Source organism: Jaculus jaculus, chromosome 9 (assembly GCF_020740685.1).
Source record: "Jaculus jaculus isolate mJacJac1 chromosome 9, mJacJac1.mat.Y.cur, whole genome shotgun sequence".
NCBI lineage: Eukaryota > Metazoa > Chordata > Mammalia > Rodentia > Dipodidae > Jaculus > Jaculus jaculus.
In genome coordinates, this window is record NC_059110.1 from 93,384,869 (window position 1) to 93,410,052 (window position 25,184).

Consider the following 25,184-nt stretch of genomic DNA (forward strand, 5'->3'; position numbering starts at 1 on the left):
GGCAGAGAGAGAGAATGGGTGCCCCAGGGCCTCCAGTCTCAGATGCATGCACCATCTTGTGCATCTGGCTTACGTGGGTACTGGAATTGAGGCTTGAACAGGGGGTCCTTGGCTTCACAGGTAAGTTTTTAACTGCTAAGCCATCTCTCCAGCCCCCTGAGTTTTTGATTTAGGTAGTTTCAGTACTAGGAAGGCTCTGGAATATTCATGGTAGGCCAGATGGCATTTGCTCTGCAAAGACATCCATGCTCAGTGCTGTCTTAAATATTCTAGTGAAAATTGAGGTGCTACTGTTGGTATCTGCCTCCTCTGAGAGAAGTTGGAGATCTATGGGCAGGTTTTGGACAAGTTGATAGTTATAGGTAATAAGACAGTGTTAATTCCCATAGGATATTGAGTCCAGGAAAAATTTGAATTGTTGCTTACGGACCCAGAACTACCAAGAGTGGTCAAAACATCTTTCTGGTCTTTGTTCTTAGTGACACATTAAATAAAGAGGAGTCCTTGGCAGTGTGGTTTATACTCCACAGTAGGGAAGCCATGTTTTTGCTTTTCTTAAAAAATTTATTCATTTAAAAGAGAATGAGCATACCTGGGCCTCCACCCACTGCAAACAAACTCCAGATGAATGTGCTACCTTGTGCATCTGGCTTAACGTGGGTTCTGGGTAATCAAATGTAGATCATCAGGCTTTGCAAGCACCTTAACTGCTAAGCCATCTCTACAGCCCATTTTGCTTTTTTTAAGGCAAAACAAATCTAGAAGTAGTGGCATAAGGTGGGAGATAAATGCAAGCAACATGATAGGCCAAATTCAGAATAGCAAGTGCTGTGGATCATCCAAGCTGGTCGTGGTGGCACATGCCTTTAATTCCAGCACTTGGGAGGCAGAGGTAGGAGGATTGCTGTGAGTTTGAGGTTACCCTATGAATTCCAGGTCAGCCTGAGCTAGTGTGAGACCCTACCTTGAAAAAAAAAATTTTTTTAAACCTGTTTTCACTTCAGTATGGCTGGGGTAATAAATAAGGGTTGCAAGATGACTGTTAGATTTCTGTTGGTCACAGACTCACCTGACAACACTGAAGAAAAGGGAGGAAAAGTTTGTATTTGAGGCTTGTGTTTGAGACAGTCTTGCTCTGCAGCCCAATTTAGCCTCAAACCCAGAATATTTCTACTATAGTCTCCTGAGGGCTAGAATTACTTGTATATGCTACCACACCAGGCTCCATCCATACATGAATGTTAACTATATGATGATACTATCAGGATATTTCTTTTTTTTCTATTAATAACTTCCATGATTGTAAACAATATCCCATGGTAATGCCCTCCCTCCTTCCACTTTCCCCTTTGAAACTATTCTCCATCATCTTCCCTCCCTCTCCCAATCAGTCTCTTTTATTTTGATGTCATGATTTTTTTGCCTCCTATTATGATGGTCTTGTGTAGACAGTGTCAGGCACCGTGAGGTCATGGATATCCAGGCCATTTTGTGTCTGGAGGAGCACGTCGTAAGGAGTCCTACCCTTCCTTTGGTGCTTAACATTCTTTTCATCACCTCTTCTGCAATAGATCCCTATCAGGATATTTCTTATTTCTCCGGAGGTCCCTGAGATGATGGACATTAGTTTTTTTTACCTTATAGGTGACTGAAATGGTATCAAACTTCAAGATAAAAAATAGAGTGAGTGTGGCTGGTTGTGTTGGGACACGCGGTAGGAAATTGCTGAAGAGGGGAGGCAGGAGGATCAGGACTTCACAGCTGGCCTGGGCTACACATTAAGGAAAATCCAGGGCTGGAGAGATGGCTTAACGGTTAAGATGCTTGTCTACGAAGCCAAAGGACCTAGGTTCGATTACCCAGGACTCGTATAAGCCAGATGCACAGGTGGCACATGTGTCCAGAGTTACGTTGCAGCCACTGGAGGCCTTGGCGTGCTCATTCTCTTTCTGCCTGCTTCTCTTTCTTTCTCTACTTCTGTCTCTCTCAGAAAGAAAATCCAGTAAGTGCAGGACCTTAAGATTAGATCTCAAAGTAATTGATCTTGGGAGATAGAATGTAGGGGCAGCAGAGAGGTTGGTTGGTTGACTCTGATTAAAGTTTAATGTCAGGCTGGAGAGATGGCTTAGCGGTTAAGGTGTTTGCCTGCAACAAGGGTCCCGGTTGGACTCTCCAGGACCCACATAAGCCAGATGCACGAGGGGGTGCACGCATCTGCGGTTTGCAGTGGCTGGAGGCCTTGGCACGTCCATCTCTCTCTCTGCCTCTTTCTCTCAAATAAATAAATATATAAATAAAAAATATTTTTTTGAAAAAAGCTTAGTATCAACTGGTTATAATGGCACAGTCCTACAGTTTCAGCAATTGGGAGGTTGAAACAGGTAGACATACAAGGTCAGGGCTAGTCTGGTATACTCAGCAATGACTTGTCTCAAAAAGACAACCAAAAAAAAAAAAAAAAACAGAACAAACTTTAATCTTTCCTCCATGCCATCTTAGAGAAATGAAGATGGGATGGGAGACAAGTTAGTAATCAAAATGGTTCAAGACTCAATCTTCACTGGGCATGGCGGCACACACCTTTAATCCCAGCACTGGGGAGGTAGAAGTAGGGGGAGTGCTGTGAGTTCAAGGCCAGCCTGAGACTACATAGTGAATTCCATGTCAACCCAGGCTAGAGCAGGACCATACCTCAAAAAAAAAAAAGTTTGTTTTTGTTTTTTTTTGAAAAATGTTCGGGAACCGGGTATGGTGGTGCATGCCTTTAGTTCCAGCACTCGGGAGGCAGCGTTAGGAGGATTACTGTGAGTTTGAGACCACCCTGAGACTACGTAGTGAAGTCCAGGTCAGCTTGGACTAGAATGAGACCCTACCTCCAAAAGCAAAATAAATAAATAAATAAATCAAAGCTTTGCCGTTTCTTGTTTTCTTGCTAAACAGTAGTACACATCTAGCTTTATTAACAAATTCTGGGCACAAACAGGTCAGCTGGCTATGCAGAGAGTCTTTGGCTCTGTCCTCCCCTCTTCACTCTGAAGTAAGGATGTGATGCATAGAACTAACCCAACCAGGATGGAGACCTGTGTTCCAGTGTAGCCCTTGTGGAGGGAATAGCAGACAGCGGAGATACAGAGACATGATAGATTATGCTGACATTCATTTATTTGTGAAAGAGAATGGTTTTTTTTTTTTTAGGGAAGTCATTGTTAGAGAGAAAGTGGTTGTCAGGCCCGAAAACCAAACTTATTTTGAGATTTCAGCAAGTTTCGGAGCTGCTTCCTACATTTTGGCTTCCATGACCCTGTAGCTGGTGGCCTTTGCTTTTGTGGTTTAAAGAAGCAAAGTGGGGAGGAAGGTAGTTTTTCCTTTTGGCCCACCTTCTTGCAGGACTTTGCAATAAACAAGGGGTTTAGCTTAGCACGCCGAAAATCTTGGATACATAACTCTTCCTCTGGGTCCATAGGCTCCTTCCGAAACCTTGTAGGCTCTGCCTTCACTGTTTTAGCTGTCTCATAGATAAAGAAAACTCTGTTGTTCAGCCTTTTGTAGATCCGTGGATAGGTTGAGGCCCAAACAATTAATGTTTCTTGTAGCTGCATTGAAACAGAGGCGTAGTCTGGAAAGGGAGGTAGCACCCAAAGAAGGGGAAGTTCTAGCCACGGGCCACTATGGATGGCCCCAAGGAACCAGGCCAAAGACACCGAGGACTTATTCCCCTCATTTTCCATTGCTGACCAGGAACAAGTGGTAAAATGAGCGGCAGGGGTGGGTGGGGGGGGGGCGGATTTGGAGGAGAGAGAAGAGGAACACCTGTCCAGGATGCCTTACACTTTTCTTCACATTCTGGTTCTCTTCTGCATCTAGCATGTCCAGAAGCAAGTGGAACACTTGGATGTTGCGGATCCCAAGGACTCCCTGGCAGAGGCAAAGTGAACCCAAGCAGTCAAGCACAAGATGCCACCCGGCACCACTGTTTTTCCTGTTCTCCCTTTGTGGTGACCCTGTGGCATAGAGAATGAGAGATGTGGCTTCCCAGCCAAGATGCACCTTCCATTGCCATTTGGGGGTCTGACTTACTAGGAAACATCATGATACTCTGTCATATCTAATGACATCCCTCATACCTGTATTTCTCATCTCACCCATTCTTAGCCCTGAACTTTTTTTTTTCCTCCTAGTTTTTCAAGGTAGGTTCTCGCTCTAGCTCAGGCTGACCTGGAGTTCACTATGTAGTCTTAGGCTAGCCTTGAACTCACAGTGATCTTCTTACCTCTGCCTCCCAAGTGCTGGAACTAAAGGCATATGCCACCACAACTGGCTATAATTTTTGTTTATTTATTGGATAGAGAAAGGCAGATAGAACGGGTGTACCAGGGCTTCTAACCACTGCAGATGCATGTGCCACCTTGTGCAACTGACTATGTGGGTACTGGGGAATTGAACCTGAGTCCTTAGGCTTCACAGGCAAGCGCCTTAACTGCTAAGCCATCTCTCCAGGCCAAAACTTTTTTATTGACAACTTCCATAAGTATTTTTAAAAACTTTTACTGACAACTCTTAATTTTTTTCTTTTTTTTTTTTCTGGTTTTTTGAGGTAGAGTCTCTTAACTCAGGGTGACCTGGAATTCACTATGTAGTTTCAGGGTGGCCTCAAACTCATGGAGATCCTCTTACCTCTGCCTCCTGAGTGCTCGGATTAAAGGTGTGCGCCACAACTGGCTTTTTTTCCCCCAAATCTTAGAAATGGGAGTACCAGGTCCTCTTGCCATTGTAAATGAACTCCAGATGCATGCACCATCTTTGTGCATCTGGCTTTATGTTGGTACTGGGGAATCTAACCCAGGCTTTGTAGGCAAGTGCCTTTAACTGCTGAATCATCTCTCCAGCCCCTACTTTCATATTTTTTTTAAGTTATTTATTTATTTATTTGAGAGTGACAGACACAGAAAGAAAGACAGATAGAGGGAGAGAGAGAGAATGGGCGCGCCAGGGCCCCCAGCCACTGCAAACGAACTCTAGACGCGTGCGCCCCCTTGTGCATCTGGCTAACGTGGGACCTGGGGAACCGAGCCTCGAACCGGGGTCCTTAGGCTTCACAGGCAAGTGCTTAACCGCCAAGCCATCTCTCCAGCCCTACTTTCATATTTTTCAAAGAAACTTTTATTTGGCTCGGTTCCCCAGGTCCCACGTTAGCCAGATGCACAAAAGGGCGCACGCGTCTGGAGTTTGTTCGCAGTGGCTGGAGGCCCTGGCGCACCCATTCTTTCTCTCCCTCTCTGTCTCTTTCTCTCTCAAATAAATAAAGAAAAATGAATTAAAAATTTTTTTTTGATTTGACAACTTCCATAAATATATGTATATAGTCTTGAACTCTTGATAGTGTTAGAATTTTAAAATACCCTCTCCAAATTTTTAGTTCTTGCCCTCAGTAACTGCTCAATCACCTGTTCTTTTGCTATCAGTATCTCAGGAATTGGACCAGAAAAGCAGAGCCCACCTTACCAAAGAGATGACTGCTTCTTGGCGGAGAGTGGCATCTGGGCTCTTCAGTTCCCTGTGTAGAAGGGGTATGTTGCCCAGTTAAGGGGTACGGAGAGTGGGAAGGAGGCTGTTTTTATCCCAGGCCCAGGAAAGAGTTGGGCATAATGGGAATGTGCTGCTTAAGTTCATCTCCCTCTTGCTTCTCAGGTTAGGAAAAGGGCTGGGAGGGGGAGATGGAGACACTGTGTATTGTTTGCCATGAGATACTAAGTAATGATTATGTCTGCCCAGGACTTCACCTTTTTTTTTTTTTTTTTTTTTTTTTTCCCCAGTGGTAGGGTCTCACTCTGGCTCAGGCTGACCCGGAATTCACTGTGTAGTCTCAGGGTGGCCTCGAACTCATGGTGATCCTCCTACCTCTGCCTCCCGAGAGCTGGGATTAAAGGCGCCACCACGCTTGGCTAAGGACTTCATCTTTTGAAAGGTCTTTGTTGGTTACATTAATTTGAGCTTCATAACAACTCTGAATGGCATTACTAATCTCTTTATAGATGAACAGAAGCTCAGGAGTCACAGTGACGTGGCCAGAGCTCAGGTAAGGTTTTCAGCCAACCCCACCGTTTCCTTCCCACCAGTCCAGCCCAGCCCAACTCACTCCTCCACCATGTTCATCATCACAGGCTTCATCTTGAGCTCTTCCACTGTTTCAGCCACAGCCTGCCTCACTGCCTGCAGAGGGACCAAGTGGGACAGCAAAGAGGAGGAATGCAGGGGTGTATACCCCAGGGCCTCACAGACCTTTGTTGAACTCCTTTTACTACCCAGGGTCTCTGCTTTGGCAACTCATAGGTAGAGAAAGCAGTAAGAAAAACAACGATCCCAGCACTGTGTGGGGTGGCCAGAAGAGGAGTCTTGGGCACTGGAATGGCTTCCTGGAGGAGGAAGTGATGTCTCAGTTGGCAGATGAATGGAAATTAAAGAGGCAGGTTAAAGTGTACAGACTTTTGGAGGGCTGCGGGGAGAGTTTATAAAAGCTTGGAGGCAAGAGAAGCAGATGAGGACTGAAAAACAGTTCCTTTATTGAGAGGACCAAGTTGGGGGCCCTTCAGAGCACTCTGAGTAAGTATATTGTGGCAAGAGGGACACATCAGGTCTGGTTATCCTAAGCATATCTGGTATGTGGTTCTGAGAAATAAAGCTAGAGACATGGAGGCATGGCAGTGCACACCTGTAATCTCAGCACTTGGGAGGCAAAGACAGGAGGAACATGAGTTTAAGGCCGTCCTGGATGATGTTTTAGAAGAAATGAGACCTGGGGATGTAGCTCAGTGGTAGAGCACTTGCCTAGCATATGCAAAGCCCTAGGTTTGATCCCTTTATCAGCACTGGGGGTTTGGGGGAGCTAAAGAGGTAAGTAGGGCTTGAAATGTAAAGCAACCTTAGGGCTCTGGAAGCTACTGAAAAGTTTACACAGAGGTGTGGCATAATCTATATTTTAGAAATGTGAGGAGTTGCCATTTTGTAGTAAGTCACAGTAAAGATAAAAACAAGAAAACATAGATAAAGGTGAGACTGAGTTTGGTTATTTAGAAAAACTCCTATTAGGTGTCTGTCATTTGGAATAGTCTTTATCTTTTTTCCCCCACTCAGCATCTTCTTAGTCCAGCCTGGCCTTGCCATGTAGCTGAGGGTGGCCTTAAACTTCTGGTCCTCATGTTTCTACTTCCTAAGTGGTAGGACTATAGGTTTTTGTCACCATACCTGGTTTGAATTAGTCTTGGAGGAGCAGCAGCAGTTTAGTAGGAAGAAAACAGAAATGAATAGTATGAGACAGTTCTTTACCTTATAGAGGGAGTGGTGAACAGGGCATTTTGTGCTGAGAGAACTGCCCCCCAAAAGTCAAGGAGGCTTGCAGACATGTACTGCGTTAGAGGAGCAGGGTCTGCGTTAGAAAGGGGGGTACAAGGGGCAAAGAGTTCACCACCATCTCAAGAGAAGGAAGAGATGACAAGTTTGGGCATGGACATTGGGGTCTTACAAGGAAGGGCTCATTGTGTGTCTTCCTCTTGAGCAAGTCAAATGTGAGTTCCTCTAGTCCCTGTTCCTGGATCTGCTCCAGCCCAATGGTCTTGAGCATCTGGGTGGCTTCAAAACGATCCTGAGGGCAAGGGTAGGAGGGTGTGAAAGGCAGGTTTTGTTTTTTTTTTTGTTGTTTGTTTTGTTTAAGTTGCCTAGCTCTTTTCTGCATCAGAGAAAGGCAGCCCAGAGCTTACCTCAAGGGCATCAGAAGAACATAGCTGCTCCAGAATGGCCTTGGTGATTGCAGTTGAGTGTATGTGCATCATCTTGACCAGCATCCTAAGTGCCTGTGAGGGGTGGGGTGGAGCAGGTGTGGGTGTGCAGGTGTATACCCAGAGGCATCTGGATGTCCCAAGTAGTGAGATCTTGGCCTGGCACTACTGAAGGAATAGGTAGGAGTGCTTTCTTTTGCATTTGGTCTTTTGAGTGAGCATACAAGCTGATATGTGCACACACACACATATATGAACACTCAAATATCCATAGATGTGCACACCCCAATGTCCACATAGCTTCACTTTCATGCATAGTTGCATTCATAAACACATAGAGAACCCTTCCATGCATTCAGCTAAAGCTTATTTGTGACAGGGATGGCAGGGTCCATATTCCACACAAATCAACGATGGCCTGTTTCCCATCGCTTCTGGGGGAATCCCAGTTTCCTGCTCCTCTTACCTTCATCCGCTGGGACTTGGGCCCTTGATATAGGCACTGCAACAAGAACTCTTGGGCGGTGTTGCTGCAGGGCCTCAGGAAACCCAGGCAGAGAGCTGCCTCCAGGGCTGCTGTGGTCTTTGAGCTGCTCATCAGCATCTGTAGCACACGCACTAGCACTTCTTCACCTCCGACTTCAGACTGCTGAGAGGAGAAGTGGGCGACAGGAAGCTCTGTGTTTTCAATTAGCCTTTGGGTGGTTTTTGTTGTTTTGTTATTATTATTATTATTTTAATTTTTATTTATTTATTTGAGAGTGACAGACACAGAGAGAAGGACAGATAGAGGGAGAGAGAGAGAATGGGCGCGCCAGGGCTTCCAGCCTCTGCAAACGAACTCCAGACGCATGCGCCTCCTTGTGCATCTGGCTAACGTGAGACCTGGGGAACCGAGCCTCGAACCGGGGTCCTTAGGCTTCACAGGCAAGCATTTAACTGCTAAGCCATCTCTCCAGCCCTATTGTTTTATTTTTTGAGACAGTGTCTCACTTTTTAACCCAAGCTGGCCTCAAACTCAGGTTCCTCCTGCCTCAGCCTCTTAAGTTCTGGTATTTTGAGCATGGGCCACCACACCCAGCTCAGACTTCATTACTGCTTCCAGATCACTTTCTCACTAAAATGGGCCTCATGCTATCTCGTTATTTTGCCCACTTCATATTATGGTTACTACCACCTACCTTATATTGTAGATACTATTTTCTTTTAACATTTCTGCTATCTTAGTTTTAGAAATTTAAAAAATACACATGTACCTGATCCAGCATATCTTCTCCAATTACCTTGTCCTTTACCTTAGTCACTAACCCCCTAGAGAGGCCTGGTCATCATCCACAGCCAAAACTGCCTAGTCGCCATTTTGTGGATTCCATTCTCTGATCTCACCTCTTTTTCCAGCTTACCTCCTGATGCCAGCAATTGTTTGATTCCACGAAGGATTATTGCTTCATTAAGCCTGTCACCTTTTCTTTTTTAAATTTTCAAATTATTTTATTTTATTTTGTTTGTTTGAGACACAGAGAGAGGGAGAATGGTCGTTTCAGGGCCTTGAGCCACTATTTTTTTAAACTTCTCCTATTTATTTATTTGAGAGAGAATAGGCACACCAGGGCCTCTGGTGACTGCAAACGAACTCTAGATGCATGCACCATAAACTTAAGTGTTCTGAATGCTGGGTTCCCAGCTGATGGAGATTTGAGAACTAGTACTTCCTGGAGGCAGTGTTTTGGGGGCCAGGCTTATGGGTGTTATAGCCAGTGTTCCCTTGCCAGTGTTTGGCACACTCTCCTTTGCTGTTGTCACCTGATTTTGGCAAGGAAGTGATGTCTACCCTCTGCTCATGCCATCATGGAGCTTCCCTTCAACTCCATAAGCCAAAATAACCCCCCCCCCACACACACACACAAGCTGCTCTTGGTTGGGTGATTTCTGCCAGAAGTGTGAACCTGACTGAAACATGTGGGTACTGGGGACTTGAACCTGGGTCCTTAGGCTTCACAGGCAAGCACCTAAACTGCTAAGTCATCTGTCCAGCCCAACTTTTCCTTTTTGATTCTCAGCTTCCCAGGGTATCCTTGAACTGAATCTGTCACCCAGACAGACCTTGAAATTGCAGTCCTCTAGCCTCAGCCTTCCAAGCAACTGGAATTATGTAGCTTGTGCCTCTAGGCCCAGCTTCTACCCTAACTTTAGATGTATGAACCAAACCCTTAGGTAGCTCCTTAGTGTAATTACCCTGGGCAGTTTTCTTTCCCTTGCTTCACATTCTTTTCTTCAGAGTGCCTGACACTTCTTTCTGTATTCTGACTCTTATCTAATGACTTCATCACTAAGAAAATAAAAAGGAACTAGAAAGGAAGTTCCACACATCTTTCACTTAGCACCATATCTAACTACTTATTGTGGGCCTTTCCATCTCTAAAATCAGTCTTTTAAAAAATATTTATTTATTTGAGAGAGAAAGAGAGGCAGATAGAGAGAAAGAGAAAATGGGTGTGTGAGGGTCTTTAGCCACTGCAAACGAACTCCAGATGTATGCACTTCCTTGTGCATCTGGCTTACGTGGGTCCTGGGGAATCGAACTGGGGTCCTTAGGCTTCACAGGCAAACACCTTAACTGCTAAACCATTCCCCTGAAATCAGTCTATTGTGGAGATGCTTCCACTTTTCTCACTTACTCAAGACATTGCTGCTGCAGCTCTTCCCATTCTCTACCAAATTATTGTTTTCCTAAAGATTGGATCATTATTTCTCATATAGAAACATTCTTTTCTTTTTGTCTGGATTCCTCCTCTGGTGCCAACCACTTACTACCTTTTTTGAAAAAAATTTGGAAAGTTGTCCATACTTGTTAACTGGTGGTTTGAATGCAAAATGTCCCCCATAGCCACATGTGTTTTGAATATTTAGTCCCTAGCTGGTGGTGGTTTTGGAGGATCTTGAAGCCTTTAGGAGGTAGATCCTTGCTGGATGAGGTGTGTCACTGGGGGTGGCCTTGGGTTTTGTTTTTCTTTTTTCTTTTGAGGTAGGGTCTCACTGTAGCTCAGGCTGACCTGGAATTCAACATATAGTTTTAGGGTGGCTTTGAACTCACGGTGAGCTACCTATCTCTGCTTCCTGTATACCGGAATCAAAAGGCATGCACCACCACACCTGGCTACCAGAGCGAAATTTTTGAAACGTAAATTAGGTCATGTTACCGTTTAAGACTGTTAATGGGGCTGGAGAGATGGCTTAGTGGTTAAGGTGTCTGCCTGCAAAGCCAAAGGATCCCAGTTCAATTCTCCAGGACCCACATAAGCCAGATACATACATCTGGAGTTCATTTATTGCAGCTAGAAGACCTTGTGTGCCCATTCTCTCTCTCTCTCTCTCTCTCAAATAAATAAATAAATAAATTAAATTAAAAAAAAAAAGACTGTTAATGGTTCCCTGTTCTACTCAGAATAAGAGCCTAAGTACTAAAATAGTTCCCAAATCCACATACAGTCTAGTCTGTCAACCTCTTAGATTTAACCTTCATTTCCTATTGCTTTCTCTGTTCCTGTTCCACTTCATCCATACTGGCCTTCCCTGTTGGTCCCTGACCATGCAAGGCATGCTCCTGCCTTTCATTAGCTAGTCTTTCTGATTGCAATGTCTTCTCCCAGGTTTCTTTAACGCTGTCCTCATCTTTTGGCTCAAGTGCATCTCCTAAATTAGACCTTCCCTATCTCCTGTGTTTGGATTACAACCCATCTGCACCCCGCCTTGGTACTCCTGCTATATATTTTTCCTACTGTACTTGTCATCTCTAACATACTGTATAGTTTTCTAATTAAATAAATGGTTATTGTGTGTCTCTCCCATTAGAACATTAGTTCTACAAAAGCAGGGATCTTTGCCTGTTTTATTTGTTGATGTGTCCCACGGTCTGTGACAGTGCCTGAAACATGATAGCTGTTTAAAGTATATTTGCTGAATAAAGGATGGATACTGGGCTGGAGAGATGACTTAGTGGTTAAGCACTTGCCTGTGAAGCCTAAGGACCCCAGTTCGAGGCTCGATTCCTCAGAACCCACGTTAGCCAGATGCACAAGGGGGCACACACATCTGGAGTTCGTTTGCAGTGGCTAGAAGCCCTGGCGCGTCCATTTTCTCTGTCTCTCTGCCTGTTTCTCTCTCTCTCTCTCTCTCAAGTATGAATAAACAAAAAGAATATTTAAAAAAAAAGGAAGGATACTGTATTTTCTTTCACATGAAGGATTGTTAGAATGAAAGGAAGAGGGTTATGGGGCAATAAAAATGGTGGCTACCATTTAAAGAGCACAAACATACTGGTTGCTCTACATACAGTATCTCAATTGGCAGTTTGGCCATGCTGCAAGACAGTTACTATCTCTATTTTGAAGATGAGCAAACTGGCTTAGGAAGCTGGTTTTTCACATACCAGGTGGTGGCACACATCAACCCTTGTGAGATGAAGGCAGGAGAACCAGGATTTCATGGCTAGTCTTAGCTACACAGCAAGTTAAGGCTAATCTGGGTTAAATGAAACCCTGTTTCAATACACACACACAGAAAGCAAAAATAAGAGTGAACTAAAAAAAGAAGGGGGAAAAAAAAAAACTCTGGTTTAAAACACAAGAACACACAAAAAGAAGAGAAAGGATTAAAAGAAAGAAAGAATGGAGCCAGGCATGGTGGTGCACACCTTTATTCCCAGCCCTCGGGAGGCAGAGGTAGGAGGATCGCTGTGAGTTTGAGGCCACCCTGAGACTGCATAGTTAATCCCAGGTCAGCCCAAGCTCGAGTGAGACCCTATCTTGGAAAACAAACAAACAAACAAAACAAACAAAAAAACCAACAATAAACAGAATGGAACAGGAAGGAGGGAAGATGCCAACGGGCTTTTTAGAGCTTGCCTGAGCTATGCTTCTATTCAACATCAGAGGGAACCCTACAAAGACAATGTGTTCTATGAAGTCTGACAGCTAGCTAACCTTCTATCTGACACAACTCCCAGCCAAAACCACCAATTACCTGAACCATCTTGCCCCAATTCTGGACCCTCCTCCCAATCACCTGGTCTTTAGGAATAGCAGCCCAGGAGTTCAGAGCCACTCTCAACACAATCAGCGTCTCCATCCTCTGCTGCTCATCTTGTCCTGTCAACTGTTTGATGAGCGTCTGGACCACACACTTGTTCAGGCAACCTGGACAGAAAAGGCGCTTCAGTCAGGGCAGAGCCCCTGGGCTGCTTCCCCAAGGCGCACTGAACTCCACTGCACTCTGGACACACGAGCTCCAAGTACTGGTTTCCAAGGTGTTGTCCATTCACCCAGGACACTAGGGCAGCTGGCTGAGCATGGGCACAACTGCTGGAGCTCTTCCTCTCCATCCGTCTTTTTCTTCCCACTGTCCTCTCTCTGCCCAGAGCCTGCCAACTGCTAGGGTAGAGTGCATGTGCTCCTCTCCCTCCTGCCCTTTTCACCTTCCCAGCTCCTCACCAAGGATGAACACAGAGACTTACCCAGGATAGCCAGGGTTCGACAGACCTCGTTTTTCACTTTCTGTGGACCAGTCTTGGCCTAATTTCAGAGGAAGGTAGTGGAAATATACCACTGAGTGGTAGAATGTCAGCGCTTTAGGGGCTGTCTCAGCTTAATTTTTTTTTTTGCTGTTGTCTTATTTTGTTTTTGTTTTTTGAGGTAGGGCTTCACTCTAGCTCAGGCTGACTTGGAATTCACTATGTAATTTCAGGCTGGCCTTGAACTCCCAACAATCCTTCTACCTGTTTCCTGAGTTTAAAGGTGTGTACCACCATGCCCAGCTCAGCTTAACTTTTCAAAGTTTTACAAAAGAGGAAACTGAGAGCCAGAGAGTGTCCTATCTATTCTCAAACACAGCAGTGTAGGCAGGGTGGTCCGTTGGAAAGCAACACGGAACCTAGGAGTTAGACTTTAGTTCTGACTTCTGTGTGGTTCTAGGAGCCTCTTGACTTTAGGGACACACTTGAATGCTGATAACTATTGTGGATTTTTTTCTTTTCTAATTTAGGTCCAATGGTGGATGAGAATGATTTGCTCTCAGCCTAGGCACAGGGGCTCACATATGTAATCCTAGCAGTTAGAAGAAAAGGCAGGGGGATTGACCATGAGTTCAAGGCCGACCTGGGTTACATCATGAGACCATATTACAAACAGGAATGATTAGATCCCAAATGTCAGATAGATATATAAGCCTATAACATCTTTTTAGTTAAGGTAGAGAATGAACTCAGTCCCAGGTGGCTGATTTTCTTTCTTTTGTTGCTGGTTGTGGTGCTGGGATAGAACCCAGTCCATACTAGTCATGGAGCTACAGCCTCAGTCCTTAGTTTTACAAGACAGTATCTTTCTGTTTAGCTCAGGCAGACCTTGAACCCATGTAGTCACAGCCAGCTTGGAACTCATGATTGTCCTCCTGCCTCTACCTCAGTGCTGGGATTGCAGGCACATACCACCATGCCTGACTGTTGGGCCTTGAGAAGTCCCAGCGTGAGGCCTCGTGGAACTTCCTGAGCCAAGCTAAAGTCTGGCGACCTGTCTCTGGCCAGCTAGGACTCAGCAAGATGCCTAATGGCTTCTGGCCTGCTACTTCCACACAGGAGTTGGAATTATCATTTCAATAGTCACAGTTTACTATTGGCCCTTACCTCTTCCCCATCCTAGAATCCCCACCTTCATTCTCAACATTATTTAGGCGACTGCCTGTAACAATAAAGCGAGTTCCTGCTTCCACAAGACTCCCGGCTCAGTGTGGTTTTCCTCCGGTGACTAGGAGAGGTTCTGGGTCGTCCGATGTTCACCCTCTTCCTCTACCCCTTGGGAGGAACCAGCGGGCCTGGTCCCTCCTTAGCACTACCCGCCGGGGGGGGGGGGGGGCCCGGCACCTGACTCCCGGTCTTAGTTGCTTCCTGGGTTTTCAGTCTACCGTTTTGTTTTCCCTGTTAGAACAGAAGGATCTTTAGATTCCCCTAAAGATGCCGAGGGCGTGGGATGGGGACTTGTCTCACAATGGTAGAGCTGACCTATTCTGGCATTCTGGGAAGACTTGTGCTGGGTGCTCACCCTCTACATTCCTCAGACCCTCTTTCCGCTCATCCTGAATTCCATGGACCCCAAGACTCACCACCTTCAATAGCGCCTCCCTGACAGAATTGTCTGTGATGCCCAGACATCCCAGCGCCTGCAGGAAGAGGGGTGGAGAAAAGAGGAGAGACCTTGGACACCACCCGGAGCTAAGGGTTCCTACCCTCTGGACACCCCGCTGGAATTTAAACCTGGAGCACCAGCCCTGCCCTACCATCCTCCTCAGTTACTTGTTACTCTCCAGCTCAGTCCCCCCCCCCCCAAACCCCTCAGTCCCCGACCCTTGCTGCTTCTCACTTGGGCTGCATAGCATTGCTCGTCCTCTCTTGGAGAGTTCAGGCTGTCTATGAGTTCCTGCCCATCCAAGGCCACCAGTTGAAAGGAAGGAAGAGAATATAGAACATCAGCCTGAAAGGAGTCCTGTCATGCCAGTCCCCTGCCCCCTCCATTTCGCATGCAGGGACTGTGGGCTGGAAGGGTAGTGTGGACCCAGGGTAAAGGCTCCCACACAGGAGGGCATCTCCCCACGCCTCTTCCTACCATGGTCCTGACCTTTAACCTTTGCCACTTCAGGAGGTCCTTGGAAGGGTCTAAGAATCCGACTTTCCCCTTAGGTCTTAAAGTCAACTTGCTCATAGAGAGATGAAGGTTTTTGATTTGGGAACTCTCTTTCAAGTACCTGCATGACAAATTGCACAAGGCGGCCACAGTCCCCCTGAGCCCTCTTCCCTCCTTGGCTCACAAGCCCACCTCTGCCTCAGAGAAAGGACCACAGAGAGACTGCTGTCAAGGCCGGCTACTCCAGGCTCCTACAGGCTTTCCTCACAGGCCCACCCCTTCCTTGCCCTTCCTCTCTTTCCTGGAAGATGTGGAGGCGGGCCAGCGCACCTGGGGACGTTTCTCCTCTTCCGCAGGATCTGCTGCGCCTCCCGCTCCCTCCGCTGGTCGTTCAGAGTGCGCCAGTCTGTGCAGAGCTCCGGTCTGTTGGCCCGGCAGAAAGGGGTCGCATTTCGCTTGCTCGGATGCTGCCTCCAGCACTCTGGACTCGGGGGAAACTCTTCTTTTGGCAACTGGAGGTGGTAGAGGGGTATCAGAGCCATCAGAGGGGTCTCCTAAGTCCTTACTGAATGGCTGACAGTGGAGGAGGAGGAGTAAAAGGTGGTTTGAGAGAGATGACCTTCAGCCTCTCATCGGGGCTGGAGTCATGCTACTATTCAGGTTCATCCAGCATTTTGACAAGGACATCACGTTCATTGCTAACCCGGGATGAAGGAATCCCGTGGGCTACAGGTTGGACATGACTGAAGTCCCCTGTGTGGCTTGGGCAAATTACTTTACCAAGGTCTCAGTGAATGACCGGGTTCTTTGAGCTGATTTGAGTTGAAAGGCAGCTCACCGCCCCTCCTACTTTGACAGCAGCTCCCAGGGTACCAAAAATTGGAGGACTTACCTTGTAGCAGGACAAGGGCAGGTGAACGGGAGCCATGGCTTTTCTGAATTCTGGCAAGAGGGTCAAAAAGAGTATGTGTTTGGTAGAGATAAGGCAGCCGCTTTGCAAGAGTGGGCTAAACAACGATTCACTGAGGCATTTGTTTATTCCGCACTTTGTGAGTACTAGCACCAGCTTTTTTTTTTTTCCAAGTACCAGGGTGGGAGGGCATAATCCCTGCTCTTAAGAGGTGTATGGTCTTCTAGTACCATGATCCTCTCAATGCGGTCCGTGGGACAGCAGCACGGTCAGTGTCTGAGCTCAGAAGTGTTGGCTCAGGCTGTACCTTGGACCCTCTGAGATCTTCATTATCACCACCTCTCCCAGGGGACTCCACTGTGCGGTAGGACTGGCAGGGCATTCTTAACCTTGGCCACACACATTCGAATTACTGAGGGAGGAGGATTGAGCAGATTGAGCATACCTAGGCTATATACCAGATTAACCAGATGGGATTCTGTGGGGACAGAGCCTAGGCATTTTAGAAAGCTCCCATAGAGATTTATATGTTCAGGTATGGTAGAAAGCCATTGGTCTTATTCATTTTCTCAAATGCGGGTTTGCCTTCAAGTCCCCCGGAGAGCTTGTTAAAGCTCACATTTCTGGGACTCATCCCTCCAGTGTCTGACTCTCCCAGGGTGGGGTAGGCTCTGATCATCTGCATTGCTAGTAAGATGGTGATGCTGTTGCTTCTGGGACCACATTTCGAGAACTACTGGTCTAGCTGCTGAGACAGACGTGTTCTGTAGTGATGAACAGAGGGAAACTTATGTGAAGGTAGATGCAGACGGTGTGGGATTACAGATTTCCCAGAAATGATCAGACGGAGTCTTCAGTACAAGCAGGAGAGTCAGATAAGGGTGAGAGCACTGGGAATAGGGAACACCTGGTCCAAAGGCTTGGAGGTGTCAAAGTTCGGGAAGAGAGCAGGTTGCAAATGTGGGAGAATCTGGGGAGACACACAGGTATCCCAACTTGAGAGGATCCAGTAAGCCCTGCTGAGAAGCTGGAGGCATTGGCTGTTGAAGGGCTTGCCCTGACCCCTCACATGGACTTGTTGAATTTGGTGCCCTGCCCAGGGTTGGGTCCAGGTAGCCAGCTTTGTTTTGCAGGCCCCTGGATCCTGGCTCCATGCCTTTCTATCCCATCCTCACCTTTGGACCTAGTTGGATAATCCAGCCATGGGTACTTGAACGTTAACCTGGTGATGTCAAAGATGTCATTTAAGTTTTCATAGCTCATCTTCTTTGTCTGGTGTGGGCCGAAAGGCCCCTGGGCAGCCTAGGATCAAGGACTGTGGGGGGGGGGGGAGGTATAAGGGCACAGCTGGAAGGCACAAGAGGGACCAGTACGGTGTTCAAAATTCTGGAGATAGAAGCTTTCAAGTACTCAGCAACCAGATCGCCTTGGTAAATAGAACATCCACGTTTCCCTGGCATCTGCTGGCCTGTTGACTGAGCTGATCAGTTTAACCCCTTTGGCCTTTATTTTCTGCATTTGAAAAGTAGAAACGTTGTGCCTGGCTGCCTAACTGTAGTGGCTGAGATGAGGCACCAAAAGAAAGTCAAAGGGTTTGGGGAATTGTTGGGATCCAGTGAGTCCATGTTAGAGGCAGGGGCTGTTCTTAGAATTAATCATCAGAAAAATGACAGGGGTGGGACAGCTCTGTTTATACACACACCCCCTCCTTGCTGGCAGAAGCCACGTGGTACCCTTTTCCCTTTGCCTATGCTGTTTCCTCTACTTGCGGTTCTTCCTCTTTCCTACCTGTTGAACTGTCCCACTCCCCACCAGCCCTATCCTATCTCTGAAGTCTCTCCTCCCCCCTGCTTCCTGCCCCCTCCCGTCCCTGCAGTGAAAGGACAGCATTTTCCAGAGTTGGTTCTCTTTTGGTGCTTATCATCTGTTTAGTCTTTCACAGGGCGGTCCTCCTAACTGGACTGTGAGCCAAGTGGTGGAGACGGCAGCCCGTGGCTTAGTCACCTCCATATTCTGCCCCCCCCACCCCCGCTCAGTGTTTAGCACAGCCCTGGTGAACAGCAGGCCAATACACAGCAGGCAGCTCCTGTAGCAAGAATGTATGTGTTACTGAGTCACCAGATTTGACATCCCTGTCACCTGACAAGACATGCTCCAGGGTGATGCACTAAGACAGATACTATCACCCAGATGGGGACCCTACCTGAAATGCCTAACCTGTGAATCTGGAGTTCATGTGCACTGTCAGAATGTCTTGGCATGTCCCTATCTTGGTCTCTCTGTCTTTCTCTGTCTCTGTCTCTCTGTTTGCTAATAAATAAATAAAAATATTTATTTTTTATATTTATTTATTTATTTGAGATGGGAGAGAGGAGAGAATGGGTGTTCCAAGGAAGAGATTTTTTTTTTTTGGTTTATTTTTATTTATTTATTTGACAGCAATAGACAGAGAAAGGGGGAGAGAGAGAGAGAGAGAGAGAGAGAGAGAGAATGGGCATGCCAGGGCTTCCAGCCATTGCAGATGAATTCCAGACGCGTGTGCCCCCTTGTGCATCTGGCTAACGTGGGTCCTGGGGAATCAAGCCTCGAACCGGGGTCCTTAGGCTTCACAGGCTAGCACTTAACCGCTAAGCCATCTCTCCAGCCCGAGTTTTCTTTTTTAACTTAGAGATTAATTTATTGGCAAGCAGAGAGAGAGAGGAGACAGAGAGAGAACAGGCACACCAGGGCCTCCAGCCACTGCAAATGAACTCCAGATGCATGTGCCCCTTTGTGCATCTGACTTATGTGGGTACTGGGGAATCCAAGCTGGGTCCCTTGGCTTTGCAGGCAAACACCTTAACCGCTGAGCCATCTCTCCAGCCCAAGGGAAATTTTCTTGACTGCAAACAGAGCTCATATTAGTGCCTCCTTCCTGTGGTTGTAAGATGAAAGAGGATGATGAAAGTGAGGGAACGAACCAGTGCTTGGCATCCAGTACTCAATGTTGCCCACAGCTATGACTGTGTCTACTGTCAATGTATATTCGCATGAAGGGACACATAAGTGAGAGAATTGGACTGCCCCACCTTAGAGGTGTTGGTGCAGTTGGTACAATTGTAAAAATCTTATCTTTAGACCTAAGGATTTTGTGATTGCTATTAAATCTTATTCTGTAAGCAAGAACAGGTGTTGAAGAAACCCATAGACCATAAGGAGTGGTATAGGCTACGGTAGAAGCAGGGAGGTGCTGGGGCAGGGAGATGGGGGCTGGGACATTGTGACGGTTAACTTCAGTCCTAACAGACTCGTTTACTGGCTCTGTGTGTCCAGGCCCACTTCTCAGAGAACATTTATTCCCAGCCTTGCTCACCAGGCCCAGCCACAGCCTCTAAATCTAGTGTGGACACCCTGAACACAATGCTTGTGGGGAAAGAGGGGGTCCAAAGGAGAAATCAAAACAAGAAACAGCTTTGTCCTTGCACTGGAAATTTTAATTGAAAGCTGACTTCTTACTCAGACTTACAGTCATTCCCTGTGTGGGCCTGAGGTAGAAGTTTCCTCCTGCAGAGCCCAGTCTTCCTCCTTTGGTCGAAAGGCACATGGGCTTCTTTGTCTGGTCACAGAGCCATGTCCAAGCTGAGAGTCCTGAAGCTCAGAGCCTAGACAGAGACTGCTTGTCAGAGTGGGGCCTCAGCAGCCCTCCTGGGCTTCAGGTAGGAGAGGCTGTTATCACTGCTGCTGTGTGGTAGGAGCTGTGTTGCCCTCAAGGATGAGTAGGAGTTGGAGGCTGTCAAGCAGTTTCCCAAGCTGGTTAGGACTAGAGCAAGCGGCAACAGGTGTGTTCCAAGGTCGCCCCTCTGTCCTAGCTCATCTCCAGAGCATTGATGTACTCCCGAACCCACTTCTTCTCGGGGTTGGCACACACCTGGCGGTTCTTTCGGGTGACAAAGCTGTAGGAGAGAAGATGAGGAGACCTTGTTAGCACTGGGACAACGGCTTTTGGTACAAGGGGAATAAAGCATAACGGGAAATGGTGATGCAGGGTATGGTATTTTTTTTTTTAAATATTTTTTAAAATTTATTTATTTGAGAGCAACAGACACAGGGAGAAAGACAGATAGAGGGAGAGAGAGAGAGAATGGGCGCGCCAGGGCTTCCAGCCTCTGCAAACGAACTCCAGACTCGTGCACCCCCTTGTGCATCTGGCTAACGTGGGACCTGGGGAACTGAGCCTTGAACCGGGGTCCTTAGGGTTCACAGGCAAGTGCTTACCCGCTAAGCCATCTCTCCAGCCCTGGTATAGTATTTTTGGAGCTCAGTGTTTTGTTTTTTTTTTTAGAAGACCTTCCTTTCTTCTGTTGAGTCTAAAGGCTTCAAGCCACAAGCAAAATTGTGTGCATTTTAACCTTACACAGACACGTGCAGTCTGGAATGCTAAAGCGATATGGAACTTGCAGAGAGCAGGGTGGAACTGGCTAGTTCCAGCCTTTTCTTGGCACTTCCTTTGCTCCAGGCCTCATGCTAGCTGCCCAAAATGCACAAAGGAAAGGATGTCCCCCAGGAAGTGTCATGACTACGTAAGTGGGAGACAAAGCATGCTTAGCAGAATACCTAGGTTGGCTCAGATACTGCAGTGCCTGGCACTGAGCAGACACTCAGCAGAGGAGCACGGCAACATATCTATACACGGGTGGTGAATGAAAGAAGGGCGTGAACTTGAGTCTTGTTTCACCACTTACCAGATGACTCACCATACACAAGTCATCTGTGGCTTCTGAGCCTTGATACTAGCTTTAAAAAAAAATTTTTTTTTTTTTTTTGGGTGTTTTCAAAGTAGGGTCTCACTCTAGCCCAGGCTGACTTGAAACTCACTCTGTAATGTAGTCCCATGCTGGCCTTGAACTTATAGTGATCCTCCTACCTCTGCCTCGCAAGTGCTGGGATTAAAGGCCTGTACCACCACACCCAACATTTTAATTTTTAAAATTTATTTATTGGAGAGAGAGGTGCGCCAGGGCCTCCTGCTACTGCAAATGAGCTCCAAGTGCATGCACTACTCTGTGCATCTAGTTTTATGTGAGTGCTGGGGAACTGAACTTAGGCAAGCAACAGCCTTTGACCACTGAGTCATTTCTTCAGCCCTGATGCTAGCTTTTAAACTGTGAGTAGAAACAATTTCTTTCTGGGGCTGAGGAGATCATTCAGTGAATAAAGCACACATGTGAGGAGCAGAGTTTGGATGCTCAGACCCCACATAAATGCCAGGAGACAGAGATGGAGTTCCCTGGGACAAGCTGGCTAACTAGACTAGCTGAACTGGCAGGCTCGGGGTTCAAGTGAGATTCCCTGCCTCAGTAAATGAAAGTGGAGCACAAACAAGGGAGCACATCCTGTGTCATCCTCTAGCATCCACGCACATGCACACGTGTGTCTGTGTGGACCCACACACGTGAACACATACACATGCAAAAGAAGGGAGAAAAAGAAATCTTTGCACAATTGTGAAGCTCAGATGCAATCACGTGTAAAGGAGTGCTCTGAGTTGCTTTATGGTGGGTAAACATAACATGAGATCAAAGGTCTTGGTGCTGGATTATGGATCAAAGAAGAGGGGAGGGCTGGTTCTGGGGCCAAGGACACACGGGGCTAAGACTCACACGACGGCAAGGTTGGAGCACTTGCTGCTGGTGTAGAAATACTCCTTGACGTGGGCACGGGGCAATGCGCGGGAGATATAGGCAAAGCAGCAGGGAGTGGTGTCCGATGCATCTGGAAGGGGAAAAGAAAGAAGGAGGCCCCTTTATTATCACTAGTGTACACTGGGCATCGTGCTGGGCATTTTATACAATTCACTATGAGCATTATTATCTATCTGGGCAGAAACAGTGACAGAGGGGTAAAGCCATTTGGCCGTGGATATAGTTGTCATAGTGGGGATTCCAATAGATGTCTGAAAGGCTCTATCCTAAACCCATCCGGTCCTCATGTTCTTCCCTCTGCACGTTACCCTGCTGGGCCTCCTCCTGCCCTGTCCTGGGCCCTCTGCTCTTTCAATGGACTCAAAACTTGGCTTCTTGCTTGTTTGTTTGTTGGTTTATTTGAGAGGGAGAGAGAGAGAGAGAGAGAATGGGCGTGTCAAGGCCTCCAGCCTGTGCAAACGAACTCTAGACGCATGCGCCCCCTTGTGCATCTGGCTAACGTGGGTCCTGGGGAATCGAGCCTTGAACCGGGGTCCTTAGGCTTCACAGGCAAGCGCTTAACCGCTTAGCCATCTCTCCAGCCCAAAACTTGGCTTCTTTAAGATGTAGGGCAGCTTGTAAGGAGGCTTCCAAAACTCAGGCTCCATATCCTAAGGCAGAATCCTAAGTGGAGCTTGAAAATAGATAGGATATCCTAGGAACCCCTGGCTGGGCTGTGGTGAGAAGGGCTCTGGATGGAAAAGGCCTTGCTGATCAGTTTATTCAAAATCCTGCCAAAGAAGCTCAGTTACCATTCCCTAGCAGAGCTTTCCATGCTTCCTACTTGTGTATGTGCCCTTAGATGAGAATCTTAAACCCCTGGGCCTCTTTTTACCCACTGTAAGTCAAGAACAGCTAGCTGCTCAAAGCATACTGTGTTACCTAGGATGGCATATGAGAGGAGTTAGCACAATGCCTCATCCAGAGTAACATTCAGTGCACTCTCACCCTTCTCATCCTTCTGACACAAGACCCATTTTTTCCATCCACGAAATGGAACAGTATAGCCACTGCAGGAGTGGTTTTTTTTTTTTTTTGGTATTCAGTAGTTTCTTAGAAACCATGCCAGTGAGAGATGTGAGTCAGTAATTTTTCAAAATCGGCTCAAGCTACCTCAGTTTACTCCTATCCCAGCATCAATCAGTAGGCACCTATAAGGCTTGCAGGCCTTTGGAAGCACAGCAAAGTTCATCAGGGGAACCTGCCATGAAACGGCTTAGAGATCTATCTGGGACCACAGGACAGCTGGGTAAAATGTGATATAAAAACGTAAGTGGCCAGGCATGGTGGCGCATGACTTTAATCCCAGCACTCAGGAGGCAGAGGTAGGAGGATCATCATGAGTTTGAGGCCACCCTGAAGCTACATAGTGAATTCCAGGTCAGCCTGAGCTAGAGTGGGACCCTACCTTGAAAAACAAAAAACAGACAAACCAAAGGAATGTAAGTGGAGGGTTGGAGAAATGGCTCAGTAGTTAAAGGTGCTTGCTTGCAAAGCCTGACAGCCTGGGTTTGATCCCCAGTACCACATAAAGCCAGATGCATAAAGTAGTGCATGTGTCTGGAATTGGTTTGCATTGGCATGAGGCCCTGGTATATCCATTCTCTCTCTCTCTCCTTGCAAATAAATAAAATTAAAAAAAAATGTAAGTGAGGCTTTACCACCCTTTTGTCTTCTCATAGGCAAAGGCTCCCTGTACTTTCTCCTCTTTCTACCTCTCTCTTTTTCTTTTCTTTTTCTTTTTGAGGTAAGGTTTCACTCTATCTCAGGCTGACCTGGAATTCACTGTGGAGTCTCAGGGTGGCCTCGAACTCACAGTGATCCTCCTACCTCTGCCTCCAGAATGCTGGGATTAGAAGTGTGTACCACCACACCTGGCATCTCTCTCTCAATCTCTCTCTCTCTCTCTCTCTCTCTCTTTCTCTTCAAGGTAGGGTCTTGCTGTAGCCTAGGCTGGCCTGGAACTAGTCTCAGAGTGGTCTCAAACTCATGGTGATCTTCTTACCTCAGTCTCCCGAGTGCTAGGATTAAAGGCATGCACCACCACCCCTGGATTCCTTCTCTTAATCTAATAGAGTCTTTCTAAACTTCCCTAGCAGAGGGCGCGCTGACTCCATGGGCTGTGGTGGTCGCCACCCTGGACTTACATGGGGAGGCAGATGCAGGAGCGCAGAGGGCAGCAGCGGCGAGGATGACAGCGAGGCCAGCTGCGGGCGCCTTCATGGTACCTGGAGCAGAGGTTGTGGTAGGCGCACAGGCAGCGTCAGGACCCTCTGCAGGGATGCTCTGCAGCTCAGGCCGGCCCTTTATAGGGAGCCCCGGCAGTACAGGATGTGCCTCCCCACCCCCACAAGGGGGAGTTTCCACAACAGCTGTCAAACATTGACATCATAAGTGAAAATGCACAAAATGGAAAAGGAAACTGAAATAGTCTGGAAATACGAGTCTCTGCTTCTCAGCTGGTGAAATTATCAGCTTTCCCTCTGCCCAAGTGCTGTGGCAGAAATCTCTTCTGCTTCATCCTCAGATCTGCCTTCACTGGCAGGACCTACCTAGACTGACAGCGAAGGGCTGCTGCCCTTGGATGAGGAGGGTCGTGGTTAGGACAGGGTAGAACCACTAATCTACAGTCGATTCCCTTTCAAGTTTTTGGTTGGGTTTGATTTTAGTCTTCCTTTTCTCTTCTGTGGAAGGGTATTTGTCATGAATGCACTATGTCAGAAACATTGAACACATTTATGTCAGAATTTATTAACAATACATTCACAAAGTATGATCTTTTCATTGTAAACAGTTTGCCAAGTAATCTCAATTCAATTCCCTTGATAGCTGGCTGGGGCAAACATGGGTTCTTTTATTTCAATCTTAATTACTATGAGTAACTCTCAGGGCTGGAGAGATGGCTTAGTGGTTAAGGCACTTGCCTGCTAAGCCAAAGAACCCAGGTTCGATATCCCAGGACCCACATTAGCCAGATGCACAAGGTAGCGCATGTGTCTGGAGTTCATTTGCAGCGGCTGGAGGTCCTGGCACACAAATTCTCTCTCTTTCTCCCTCTCTCTGTCTCTCTGCTTCTTTCTCTCAGTCTCAAATAAATAAATAAATAAACAAA

The 25,184-nt window shown here is 46.9% G+C and overlaps 2 protein-coding genes across 2 annotated transcripts; both read right to left on the reverse strand.

Moving 5' to 3' along the window:
• Positions 1 to 3,224: 3,224 nt before the first annotated feature.
• On the reverse strand, positions 3,225 to 17,615 carry Heatr9 (HEAT repeat containing 9). Its single transcript, XM_045159545.1, has 15 exons — positions 17,528 to 17,615; positions 16,335 to 16,384; positions 15,773 to 15,954; positions 15,553 to 15,563; positions 15,182 to 15,240; positions 14,925 to 14,981; positions 13,285 to 13,342; positions 12,837 to 12,967; positions 8,239 to 8,421; positions 7,755 to 7,847; positions 7,520 to 7,639; positions 6,137 to 6,210; positions 5,503 to 5,554; positions 3,829 to 3,915; positions 3,225 to 3,593 (listed from the first exon to the last, which is right to left on the reverse strand). Exons 1-15 carry the CDS (start codon positions 17,613 to 17,615, stop codon positions 3,225 to 3,227), a joined length of 1,614 nt encoding a protein of 537 aa, XP_045015480.1.
• Positions 17,616 to 20,187: 2,572 nt separating this feature from the next.
• Ccl5 (C-C motif chemokine ligand 5) lies at positions 20,188 to 24,339 on the reverse strand. Its single transcript, XM_004664552.2, has 3 exons — positions 24,220 to 24,339; positions 21,992 to 22,103; positions 20,188 to 20,284 (listed from the first exon to the last, which is right to left on the reverse strand). The coding sequence occupies exons 1-3, from the start codon at positions 24,293 to 24,295 to the stop codon at positions 20,197 to 20,199; spliced, it is 276 nt and encodes a 91-aa protein (XP_004664609.2). The 5' UTR covers positions 24,296 to 24,339; the 3' UTR covers positions 20,188 to 20,196.
• Between the last annotated feature and the right edge of the window lie 845 nt (positions 24,340 to 25,184).

What these genes read in the sequence shown, in the direction of transcription:
- Heatr9 (XM_045159545.1), bottom strand. Translation starts at nt 17,615, where the DNA reads ATGAGCTATGAAAACTTAAATGACATCTTTGACATCACCAGGTTAACG. An exon ending in TTATCCAACTAGGTCCAAAG is followed by an intron (nt 16,385 to 17,527) that starts GTGAGGATGGGA and finishes CCCTCTTGCCAG; the next exon opens with AATTCAGAAAAGCCATGGCT. An exon ending in AGCAATGCTATGCAGCCCAA is followed by an intron (nt 14,982 to 15,181) that starts GTGAGAAGCAGC and finishes CTCTTCCTGCAG; the next exon opens with GCGCTGGGATGTCTGGGCAT.
- Ccl5 (XM_004664552.2), bottom strand. Translation starts at nt 24,295, where the DNA reads ATGAAGGCGCCCGCAGCTGGCCTCGCTGTCATCCTCGCCGCTGCTGCC. An exon ending in TCCTGCATCTGCCTCCCCAT is followed by an intron (nt 22,104 to 24,219) that starts GTAAGTCCAGGG and finishes TTCCCCTTCCAG; the next exon opens with ATGCATCGGACACCACTCCC. An exon ending in TGCTCCAACCTTGCCGTCGT is followed by an intron (nt 20,285 to 21,991) that starts GTGAGTCTTAGC and finishes TCTCTCCTACAG; the next exon opens with CTTTGTCACCCGAAAGAACC.